Raw genomic sequence first — 12685 nt, 5'->3', positions numbered from 1 at the left:
GGCACTTCTAGTCTTAACCACTGAACCTTCTCTATTATTTACTTTTGTGGAACCAACCAGATTGCTCCAAAAACATTAACAAACTGCTTAAGTTAACGTTTTCCAGGTCAGCCAGTAATCTAAAGCTATATGCTCCTAAAATTCGCTTACGCCTTACACAAAAAGCAGGACACTCACACAAGAGGTGTTTAATTGATTCCTTTTCCTCCACGTCATGACAGCTTATACAATAGTCATTATACTTCGCACCTATAGTTTTTGCAAATTCGCCTATCAGGCAGCGACCCGTTATAGCAGATATTAGGAGTGCTATCTGACGCCTTGAGAACACTAGCATATCTAGTGTGCGGTTTAAGTTTAAATGGGGCCATATTTGCTTGGTGTCGTTACAACCCTTGCAAATTTCCCATCGAATATTGGCCATCATAACAGCCTTCTCACGCAGTAAGAGCTTGCAGGTGGCCAGAGGCATTCCAACAGATTCTAGTTCCCCTGGAATATGTAAGGTAGTTCCTAGCCTTGCTAACACATCTGCTTCACAGTTCCCCGGTATGTTCCTATGACCAGGCACCCATATTAGGTGAATATTGTACTGCTCAGCCATCTCGTTGAGAGATTTGCGGAAGTCTATGGCCGTTTTTGAGTTAAGGAACACAGAGTCCAAGGATTTTATTGCAGGTTGACTGTCTGAGTATATATTAATGCCAATATTTGTTGGAACATTACTTCTCAGCCAATTCACCACCTCTCTTATTGCCAATATTTCAGCCTGAAAAACACTACAGTGATTAGGTAATCTTTTCGCTATTCGAATTTCCAGATCTTTAGAATATACTCCGAACCCCACTTGTCCATTCAATTTGGAGCCATCAGTATAGAAATCTATATATCTTTTATTCCCCGGGGTCTGTGTACACCACGCCTCACTGTTGGGAATTAGAGTTTCAAACTTTTTGTCGAAAAGTGGTTTTTCCAGGGTGTAATCCACTACGTTAGGCACATCTGGCATTACTTTGAGGACCGAACTATGACCGTACATTTTTTCCGACCACAGCGATAGCTCGCGCAACCGCACAGCCGTTGTTGCAGCTGACTGTTTGGCCAAAATGTCTAAAGGCAATAGATGTAGCATGACATTAAGGGAGTCTGTTCCTGTCTTACTAAATGCGCCTGAGATACATAAGCTCGCCATACGCTGAACTTTATCTAAACAAGTCGGTTTCTGAAGTGCCGGCCACCAGACTACAACACCATATAGCATTATAGGTCTAACCACTGCCGTGTATAGCCAATGCACAATTTTTGGTCTTAGTCCCCACTTTTTCCCTATTGCCTTTTTGCACGAGTACAAAGCTACCGTGGCTTTTCTCGCCCTCTCTTCAATATTAAGCCTAAAATTCAGCTTCCTGTCCAAAATAACGCCAAGGTATTTTGTACACTCACCAAAGGGAATTTCAGTACCCCCTAAGGAAATGGGCCTAACCGTGGGAGTTTTGCGATCTTTGCAGTACATGACTATTTCTGTCTTTGCTGGATTTACACCAAGACCATTATCTTTCGCCCATTTCTCAGTCATCCGGAGAGCTCTCTGTATAATATCTCTGATTGTGGATGGGAATTTTCCCCTGACTGCTAGCGCCACATCATCTGCGTATGCACAGAAAAAAAAGTGTCTCGTAAATTTAAGAAGATTTTTACAATAATTTATTACAAGAATTTTCCAGAATTTTAGTTCATTTTTCGTATCTTCAACGAAAATTAACTACTCGAAAGGAAATTTTACAAATTCTAAGTAGCAACCGTTTAGCTCATGGCCTACAAAATACGATGGAAATTTCCTTAAAAAATTTCTTAGCTGGTAGTTAAAAATTCGTTTGTCATGCTATAAAACTACTTGTGAAATGTAAAGTATTTTCTAAATAATAAGTGCAATTTACTATAAGATTTTTTTGTATGAAAAAATATTTTTTTACGAAAAATGAACTTGAAAGTGGATAGCAATTTCTTACTGACAATTCCTATAGTTAATAATTGTTGGTAAAAAATTACCCAATGAAATATTTTTAGTTCACATGTAATTAAATTTATAGACATTTTCGTCAAAAATGGTAGATAACATTTCATGAAGTTTTTGCAAATTTTAAGTTAAACGTTTCATCGTTCATAAACTGGTGTGCCTTTACGAATATTATTCTTAGAGTAAATTGTCAGCAGATGCGATGAACTAATGCATAGTACAGAGATCTTTATCGGAATAGTGGAATGTGATTAATGTAAAGATATTACTTGAGTTTTGTTGTGTATACATGAGCGTGGGTTTGTTTTTATTTTTGTTCATTTAGTGGTTTGTGTGTGCGTGTGTTTGTTATTCGTTGATGGTTTTTGGCTGGATGAGGTGTTGTTTTCAATAAAGGCACATGTGTTTTTGTTGTTGTAGGGATGTTTTGGCTTTGCTTGGTTTTGTTTGGCATGCTTCAGTTGTACAGTTGGCGTTGGCGTGGGTTGTTGCATCTTTTAAGCAGGTATGCAACAAGGGAATATAAAGGCATGGAATATTTTGGATTTTTGAGACATATATTGGTGTTTGTTTATTAAACCTTTTAAATGAAAGTTATTAATATTTTATCGGTACTTTAGAAAAAAGTTATTAAGAATATTTAGTAAAATATGTTGAAATTGAAGGTGTATTGATATTTTCATTATTCAATGTAAAAAATTAATATTAAATTCCAGAAGAATTTGGAAAATGTTTGTTATATCTCAGCGTACAGTTTAGTCATAAATTGGTAAGTATTTTTTTAATATGGATTTCTTTTAAAAATAATATTTTTTTATGTATATTATTATTTGTTAATTAATTTTTTTGGAAACCAGTTTAATGCTTTTCTTTGTATTAAAAGCAATATTTAATTTCAGAGCAACTCCACATGGATACAAATAAATTTAAAAAAATAGAGAATTGGTAAGTTTTGCTAAAAATTGGCTTTCTTTCAACTAGAATATTTACGTTTTTATGACCTTTTTATCATCAAAATTACAGGTTTTTAATACATTATGTTAGTATTTCTTTAATCAAATTTTTTGGAAACCAATGTTATATTTTTAATGTAAAAAACAAATATTTAATTTCAGAATAACCCCTTAAAAATTTGGAAAAATTTTTAGTACTCCTTTGCTTGTAATTTAATAGTGAATTGGTAAAGATTCCTTAACTTTCTTTTAACCCTGTACAGTCATCCTTATTTTTTGTGCATTAACGTCATCCTTCGTCATTTTGACTACGGCTCATTTCAAGACGCTATAATTTTCATCGTGAGCGAAAAAGTGAACCAAACTTGAATTTATTTTCTTATTCAATTTGGTTTTAAGTAGTATAACACAAAAATTCATAAAACGGTCGAATTAGTATAACTTAAATTTACCATTTCCCAATAGACTAAAATGCATTTTAAATCGAAAATGAAATTACGTGTCGTCATTTTGACGAATAATGACTGTCTAGGGTTAACCATAATATTTTTATGCATATTATTATTTTTTTCATTAGATTTTTTGGAAACCTATCTAATAATTTTAATTAATGTAAAAAATATATATTTAATTTCAGAGTAACCCATTAAATTTGAACAACTTTTTATATTTCCCCTCAGCGTACAATTTAATAGAGAATTGGTAAGTTTTATATTAAAACTTTGTCTTTCTTTCAACTAGAATATTTATTTTATTATACCCTTCACATCGATAACAACACAGTTTTATGAGTTTATATAGAATACTTCATTATTTCTCTAATTGTTTCAGGTACAAATTTTATGAGATACGTTTTCCAAAGAAAAGTTGAATTCCTTACACCATTTGATAAAATGCCCCAAATATGGTAAGTTACAAGCTAATATAAAGAATTAAAAACTTATATTTCATTACATGGTGTTAATTTTTAACAATTTTCATTATTGCTTCCATTTTTTTCCAGCAAGATATGTGAAAAAATTACCTACGATGAATAAAAAAAGGATAAGTCAAAATGTCCAAACAGTGAGTTCAAATGAACTACTCTCTGTTCCACGTGGTCATCATTTTATTCACAAAAAACATTGTATTAAGAACTTTCATCATAAGTTTTTATAATAAAGAACTTTTGCTTAAAGAAAGTTTAATTTTAATGTATGAACATTTTCATAATAGTAAAACGATTTGTTGTTCCTTTAATTATTTAATTTCTCTGTACTGTGGAAGGATTGATTTAAAAATAGTTTAGTTGTCGACATTTTAAAGAGACTGTAAACCAATTTTTATTATCGGGTTTCCCACAAAATAAGCAAGTAAACCAAAAGAATATTGACTTTTTTAACTTGGTAGGGGTATATAAATCTTATGATGTTGTAAAAATGAACTAAAATACAATGTTATAGATGAACTAAAATGTAAGAGAATTATAAACTAGACAAGTTGAAAAAAATCTTAAGGGCTAAATCATGGTCAATATTACTACAGTTTAGTTCATTTTGCAATGGAAATGGGTTCACTGTTTTTTCAGTGTGCCACCACTTTTATCCTTTCTTTTTCTAGAGAAACCAGAAGGTTGTTTATAGCAACATTCCAAAGAAGAGGTGATAGAACTCCTCCTTGGGGAGTGCCTCTGTTGACATACCTTTGTATGTTTGCTTGCCCTAGTGTGGCTGAAATACGTCTCTTTATTAGAAGTTCGTCTAACAGCCTAAGTATACCTGGATCAACATTCAGAGTTGTCAGTCCATTTAATATCGAGCTCGGATGGACATTATTGAACGCCCCTTCGATGTCTAGAAACGCCACGATTGTGTATTCTTTGACAGATAGTGAGCTTTCAATAAAGCTGACCAGTTCATGCAATGCGGTCTCAGTAGACCTGCATGCTGTCGTTTCGAGAGCAAACTTGAATCCACGCTAGTTCTAAGATACATGTCTATCATCCTCTCCAGGGTCTTAAGTAGGAATGAGGATAAGCTGATTGGTCGGAAATCCTTCGCACTCGAGTGAGAGGCTTTTCCTGCTTTAGGTATGAAGACGACTTTTGCTTCCCTCCACTTTTCTGGAATATATGCTAAGTTTACACATCGTTTATATATCACCGTCAACCAGGGGATAATTCTTTCAGCCACTGCCTGTAATTCCGCCGGAGTAATTCCATCAGGTCCGGGGGATTTGAATGGTCCAAAGCTATTTAAAGCCCATTTTATTCTAGATTCCGACACAATTTCCTCGATAGGAAGTGATCTCCGAGCCTCTGTTACACCGCCGGAACATGGTTCAACCGTCTGATTTCCAGGGAAGTGTGTGTCCAAAAGTACCTCCAACGTCTCCTCACTGGACGTTGTCCAATTGCCCTCCGATGTTTTAATGAAACCTGGAGCGGAGTTGGTGGATGCTAGAACCTTCCGTAGTCTAGAAGCCTCGGACGTATTCTCAATACTGCTGCAGTAAGCATTCCAAGAGTTATGCTGAGCCTTTCTCAGTTCTCGCTTGTATCCTCTCAGATTCTTCTTGTAAGCGTCCCAGTCCTCAGGGGCTCTGGTGGACTTTGCTTTGTTAAAGAGCTTCCTGCAGGATTTCCTCATATTACTTAACTCCGTAGTCCACCATGGCGGCCGATTTTTTCCCCTTGGCTTTCCTCTAGGGCAAGCAGCTTTCAGTGAAATGTTGAAGGCCTTCGTAATCCGCTCCACTGCGTGTTCGATATCTTGCACAGTGCTCATATTTGTCTCCGGCATTTCCGGTATCATCAAATTGAACGATTCCCTATACCTATTCCAATCAGCTTTCCTAACATTTGGCGGAAATATGGTCTTTGAAGTACGAACAGCCAATCTGAAACTGATGTAGCGATGATCTGAGAAGCTATGTTCCCTCAAAACTTGCCACTCAGGTATCTTATCATTCAGTTCCGGAGAGGTCAACGTTACGTCCAAAACCTCTTGTCTGTTCCTGGTGACGAAGGTTGGTGCATCTCCCTTATTGCAAACTACCAGGTTAGTACGCAAAATAAACTCTATTAGCGACTCTCCCCTTGCATTAGTATCACTACTTCCCCAAATACTATGATGTGCATTTGCATCGCATCCCATAATGAGTTTTGTCTTTGTTTTTAGTGACTCCTCAACTAAGGTCTTAACGGCACAGGGTGGCATATCCCTATCATGTCCCATGTAAACCGAAGATACACAATATTTGCATGTGGATATCTCTAGACTGGCTACGACAGTGTCTGCATTGCTCAATGAAGGAAGCAGAAACAAGTTTAGTTCGTTTTTAGCAATTATACATGCTCGATTTATATCGTTATCGGTATTATGCAAAAGTTTGAAACCCGGAGTGCTTAATTCACAGATCTTGTTCTTATATATGTATGGTTCTTGAATAAGAACTATATCTATGTCTCCTTTCATCAGGAGAACTTTTAAGGCAGCACAAGCGGCCTTACAATGGTGAAGATTTATCTGGAGGAACCGTAGAACCATCCAAATTTTCAACCACCGTCACATCAGCCGCTTCAATTGAGTCATCAAGGGCTTCCTCTTCACAGATCTCGGTGACTCTCGCAACAATCCGCGGTTCAGCTTTGGTGAGGCTTGAGCCTGTAGAAACTTCCCGCATATGATTTTCGCCATAGTCTGCAGGTTTTATGTCTCCTTCGGCTTCGCTAGGAGATTTTTTCACTGCTGACTCTACCGAAGGCTTGTCCGTTTCGGTATCCTTTGGCTGATCGCTTTTGTATACCTTCATATGGATATCATGAAAGCCATAACTTACGCGTCCTTGGGTCTGGGCTAGATGTGGCAGCGACTCTATGTTTAATATAAACACCGCATGTCGTCTTGGTCCATCCACCTCATCCAAACGACCAACCTTCCAATCGGCGGTTGGAAGATCTGGGTTACATTCTTTTAGTCTCTCTAGTATTGACTCAGGATCAGGAGGGTTTGCCGGTATCCATGCATGTGCTCTAGGTTTAGCCGGTATGTCTTTTTTATCGACTAACTCCAAAGCGGCTCCTTCCCAAACTTCACCAATTAGCATCAATGCAGCTTTAAAGCAATCCATAGACCTCTGGTCTGCAAAAGCTATTAACTTATATCGTCCTTGATACCATCCAGCATCTTGCTGTCGAGGACTTGGTCCGGGAAACTTTTTTCGCACCTCTGAGTAGACACCAGACATCGCGTTCTCAATTTCCCCCCATTTTTGCCTTGGAATCATACCGTCCAATGCTCCTTTATTAATAATAGCCATCACAAGGCTGTCTTTTGCAACTGAGGCAAACGATCTTTGATCCCGTTTAGAGGATGGTAGCTCATCCGGTGATCGTTCCCTTTTTCCAGCTTCAAGAATTCCTTGAGCCCATTTTAAGGAATCGCTTTGCTTAGCCGACAACGTGCTTGGGTCGACTGATCCCCAATATTATGTTAATCAACGAAACGTTACGTTGATTAACATAATATTTGGAAATGAAAATAATCTTTACATCAGAGAAGTGTGTCTTCATGGCTAAGCCAAATTCGCATTCGTCGTTTAAGGACATGAAATCAAATTCAAGGCAAAAACCAACTATAATTATAAACGGAAAATTCATAAAAACGGCACATTGTATGAAAATTACAAGATTTTTTTTGTAAAGGTGACATAAATTTTATCTAAAGGTAATATAAAAATAAATTGAATTTTTAATTGAACCAAATAAAACATTAATTGAAAGTGCCGAAGAAAGCAATTACTGCTTTTAATCAAGTATATTTTTTATTCCCAATTATTAATTCCCAAATAATTGATTGATTCTAGCATTATCGAGATTGAATTTCATTTTTTTTCATTTCAATTTCAATTAGAAAACTAATTGGATCAATTAATTTCGTGATTGAATTAGATAAAAATGATTTTTTGTATAATAACTAATAATTTTGTACCACCTTCACCACGTCATGATGGTGGGTTTAAGAACGACCTCTGCTTGTCTACAAATCTGTAATAGAGAAAAATTACATCGTTTGTTTACACCCAATAAGGACAACATTGACTTACTTGAATGTTCCTTTCAGCCTTCATAACCGCTTTAGTCAGCATAGTTTCTGCAGCATAATTCTATTTTCAAACAAAACGAATCGAAAACCAAATAAAATCAGCAGATGTACTGGCATCAGCTGTCGTGAATTGGTTTTGGGTTGGCCTTTTCTTTGAGGTCATGTCAAAAAACTTTATGGTCGCTATATTGGTTAGGAGTTTAAAGTGTTGAAAATAATACACAGAACAAAATTACCTTGATCCACAAAAATAATGAACATATATTACGAAAATGGTTGACTAACCAAAACAAAATTTTGTTCGGCTAAAATTCAACCTCTTCCAATCCAAATTTTCCAAAAATTTCAACCATATCAACGTTTGTTTGGACATATTCATTTTCTCTAGAAAAATAAATCTTCGTTTGCCTAAAAATTTGTTTTGGCGAAAAAATGTTTTACGTGTGGAAATCCAAAATTGTTATTGGACAATATTTCGCCCACAAACAAATAAAGGTTTCCATTAGTTTCAAGAATATTTTTGGTTTTAGCTAAAGCAGAATTGAGATTTCATCTGCAGAATACCAAAAAAAAAGAAATATAGAAATAATGAAGCATTTCACTCTGCAGGTGGATTTGTATTTGTCGTGGCATACAAATGAACGTTAAGAAATACCCTTGATTTAAAAACAAATAGTTCTTTTTTATTTATAATGCAGTAAACCGTAGTGAAGAGCTGTGTAATAAAAACTTTGCAAATTCTTTATGAATTTGTACTATGGAGGGATTCTTTTAACAGGTGCTTGAAACGTTTATGAATAAACGGATTACAGATTAATTTTAGTGACATAGGGACAAAGCAAAAAATCATAAAATTAATTTCCAGAATGAGATAAAAAAGTATAAGAGAATATTAGATACGAAAATTATTAATTGCTTCTTATATCAATCACCATAGGCTTGGGCGCCTCGAAATATTGATTCCAGACTCGTGGTGAAATTATGAAATCACATCTGTTGAAATAACGATTACTCCCGATTACACTTAAAAATGTTGGTATTGATTCCGAGCCAAAGAAGCGGAGGATACAAGTAAGGATACTTTTAAGACACAATTCTCTTTTAAATTTAGGTTTTGTGTACTTGCTTCTAGGAAGCAAATTTTAATTTTTCGCTTTCCCAGCTTTTTTTCTTCATATGCTATCAAAGTCCTTTAAAAACGAGTTAACGACAACTTTATTTTCCAAATTAGGACTCGACTTCCAGTAGAAATTATGCTATGTTTGAAGTAAAAAACTTCTTTAAAATAAAGTTTTGAAAAACATGTCCTATATTTGAACGATTTTTTGCTTTGTAGTCAAGATGCAAAAAGACAAAAAATTTAAAGACAATTTCATTAAATTTAAAGAATTTTTCTGAATTATTAAAGTCAAGTTGACCTTAGCCTATAAATTTTTTCTTTCATGTTAAGATACCCATTTTTAAGTCAAATCACTTAATTATAAGGACAATACGACTTTATTGAAAAGTTTATCGACTTTTGGACAAGGAAAATAACTTTATTTTAGAGAAATGCGTTTTCTATGCTAAGCAAAATTTGTATTCGTATTTTAAAGACATGAAATCTTTGACCTCACGACAATATTTTTTTCAGTGTATAAAATGTTATCTGGTACCAAAAATGTGTTCTACACGGTGGTAGTTGAGGTTGAGATTATGTTTTAATCAACATCTATGTTTTCAATGTTTCACAATTCTTCACTTTATTGAATTAAAGTTTATTCTAATTTTCCGTAGGGAGAACCCTTATTAACAGGGACATAAAATACCCCCTCAGCTGTAAATGGATTGCTAGATGAGGCCATACGTACAGAGCTATAGGTGGTACCACAATTTTTGGCAATAGCACTGTTGTAACTGTCACATTCCACACTAGCGAAATTATCTCTCTCAATCGCTTCAACATAGTAAATAATGGATCTGCTGTGGGCACAAGAACCAATCAGATCTATACCACATCCAGGTTGTGATTTACCACCATTGGGATAAAAGGAGCCTTTGCCAATAGGTTTCAAAAATCCCAGTTGACCACCATTGGTTTGAATCGTCTCCACATAATGGGCATCAGTGTGGGACAAACGTTTAGATGGCTTATTATAATGGTATAGGGGTAAGGCAGGATCCAGGCCAATAATGGCATGGACTTGACCACTTTTAACATACTTTCCACTGAATCCAGCAACATGGGCTCCCAAACTGTGACCTATGATTTCCACATCTCTCAGTTGCAAACCATGTTTGGTGACTAGAAAATCAATTAAGTTGGCAACCTTTTTGCCTACTCCAGAAACCGCCAAAACTGAAGATGCATAATCTACAGAACGGCCACGATTCCAATCCACAGTGATAATGTTATGGTTACCATGCGATAAGAAGGCTTTACGTATACCCCAATTGACATAGTCGTTTCGTCCGGCATTCCAACCGTGTATGGTAATTCTTGTGGGATTTTTAGGATTAAAGGGAGAATTTTCAATGGATTTACTTGAAGCGGTTATTTTGTGTCCATTGTTGGGATTCGCTGAGGTGTACAAGAGGAAGGTCACAGGATTTGTGGACAAACGTTCAGCGTGATTTAAATAGGACTCTGCTTCCTCCAAGTCCATCCATACCAGAGATCCATTGGTTTGAGGTATATACCAACCATTTTCACCATTTACACGATCCCCCTCTGGGACATTGGAGGCTCTAGCTGTAACTGTAAACCATAAAGTGCATTAGTTATCCTTGTATGATTTTTTGTATGATTGAGGTCTAGTTCTTACCACTAACTATACAAAGAACAAGTATCGAAAAGTAGTTCATGGTTATACTGATACTATCTAATGGCAAAGTATAAAAATTACATCCCTTTTATACTTTGAATGATAAATGTTTGTAATTGATTTATATTTAATCCCCTAATCGGGAGGCTTGTTATATTATTTATGATGTGATCGTACAGTAGTTTTTGTTATATTGGAAGCGCAAACAAACGATAAAAAGGTAACAGGCGGACCAATCGAAGTATTGTTCGTTGCCACCGTGCACTATGGGCGGAAATCGCAAAACAGCGGCAAAAAGTCAAATTTTCAAAATGAAAAATTATTGGATGTTCCAATTGAAATTACTATAGAACATCTTGGAGAGTACAAATCTAAAGTCAATTTAAAACTTGGCAACCCTGTTCAGGAGAAAAAGACTGCCAATGTTTACCAAAATTTATGCAAGTTGCGTGTAATCACACTGAAAAAAAAGCATACTCGGTTCCAAAGATTTTGTCTTTACTTTAAAAAATTTGGTATTCATTCCGAGCCAAAGAAGCGGAGAATACAAGTAAGGATACTTTTAAGACACAATTCTCTTTTAAATTTAGGTTTTGTGTACTTGCTTCTACGAAGCAAATTTTAATTTTTTGCTTTCTCAGCTTTTTTTCTTCATATGCTATCAAAGTCCTTTAAAAACGAGTTAATGGCAACTTTATTTTCCAAATTAGGACTCGACTTCCAGTAGAAATTATGCTATGTTTGAAGTAAAAAACTTCTTTAAAATAAAGTTTTGAAAAACATGTCCTATATTTGAACGATTTTTTGCTTTGTAGTCAAGATGCAAAAAGACAACAAATTTAAAGACAATTTCATTAAATTTAAAAAATTTTTCTGAATTATTAAAGTCAAGTTGGCCTTAGCCTATAATTTTTTTCTTTCATGTTAAGATACCCATTTTTAAGTCAAATCACTTAATTATAAGAACAATACGACTTCATTGAAAAGTTTATCGACTTTTGGACAAGGAAAATAACTTTATTTTAGTGAAATGCGTCTTCTATGCTAAGCAAAATTTGTATTCGTATTTTAAAGACATGAAATCTTTGACCTCACGACAATATTTTTTTCAGTGCAAGGAGAGCAAAAATTTAAAAATTTCGTGCCTGATTTTTTTCGCAATAAAAGTGAATAAAGAAAACTTTTAAATGTAGATTGTAAGAGGAGGTTTAGTAGTTCAAAATGTTGTAAACACTTTTGAACTTTGAACTTAAATTTGTGGATTCAAAGTGCTGTTTATATGTGAAAATTTTAGTACATACGTATATTTGCGAGGAATAGAACTAGAAATGTTAACGATTGTTAATGAATATTTTTGCTTATAATTGTTCGTGAGAAAGTATACTTTTACGTACTGTAAAGTTTGTCTGCCCAAATTTGCCCATACTAAAATAAATGTAAGGGGTTTTATAGTCAAATTTGGGAAAATCGGGTGAAACATATTATGGGAGCTATATCTAAATCTGAACCTAATTTGATGAAATTTTGCACACTTTAAGGTAATATAAAAAATTACTTTGTGTTAAATTTGAAGACAATCGGGTAGTAAATAAGCGCAGTATGGACTCATTTGTCGAAATCGGGCGATACATGTATATGGAGGCTATATCCAACTTAGATCCAATTTTTTCCAAATTGAACAGTGTTTGTCCTTTGACCAAGATAACACGTTGTACCAAATTTTATCAAAATCGCTTAATAATTGCGACCGGAATCCTGCGAACAACAAACACAGACGGACGGAATTAGAGTTAGATACCGAAGAAAGTGATTTTAATGGTTAATATT

General features: G+C 35.0%; 1 protein-coding gene across 1 annotated transcript; it reads right to left on the bottom strand.

Annotated features, from left to right (window-relative positions):
* Positions 1-9770: 9770 nt before the first annotated feature.
* On the bottom strand, positions 9771-10982 carry LOC142221770 (phospholipase A1-like). The gene is made up of 2 exons (XM_075291565.1): positions 10859-10982; positions 9771-10791 (listed from the first exon to the last, which is right to left on the bottom strand). Exons 1-2 carry the CDS (start codon positions 10896-10898, stop codon positions 9812-9814), a joined length of 1020 nt encoding a protein of 339 aa, XP_075147680.1. The 5' UTR covers positions 10899-10982; the 3' UTR covers positions 9771-9811.
* Positions 10983-12685: the final 1703 nt, after the last annotated feature.

Source organism: Haematobia irritans, chromosome 1 (assembly GCF_050003625.1).
Source record: "Haematobia irritans isolate KBUSLIRL chromosome 1, ASM5000362v1, whole genome shotgun sequence".
Classification (NCBI taxonomy): domain Eukaryota; kingdom Metazoa; phylum Arthropoda; class Insecta; order Diptera; family Muscidae; genus Haematobia; species Haematobia irritans.
The sequence above is the reverse complement of the archived record's forward strand: the minus strand, read 5'-3'. Positions and strand labels throughout refer to the sequence as shown.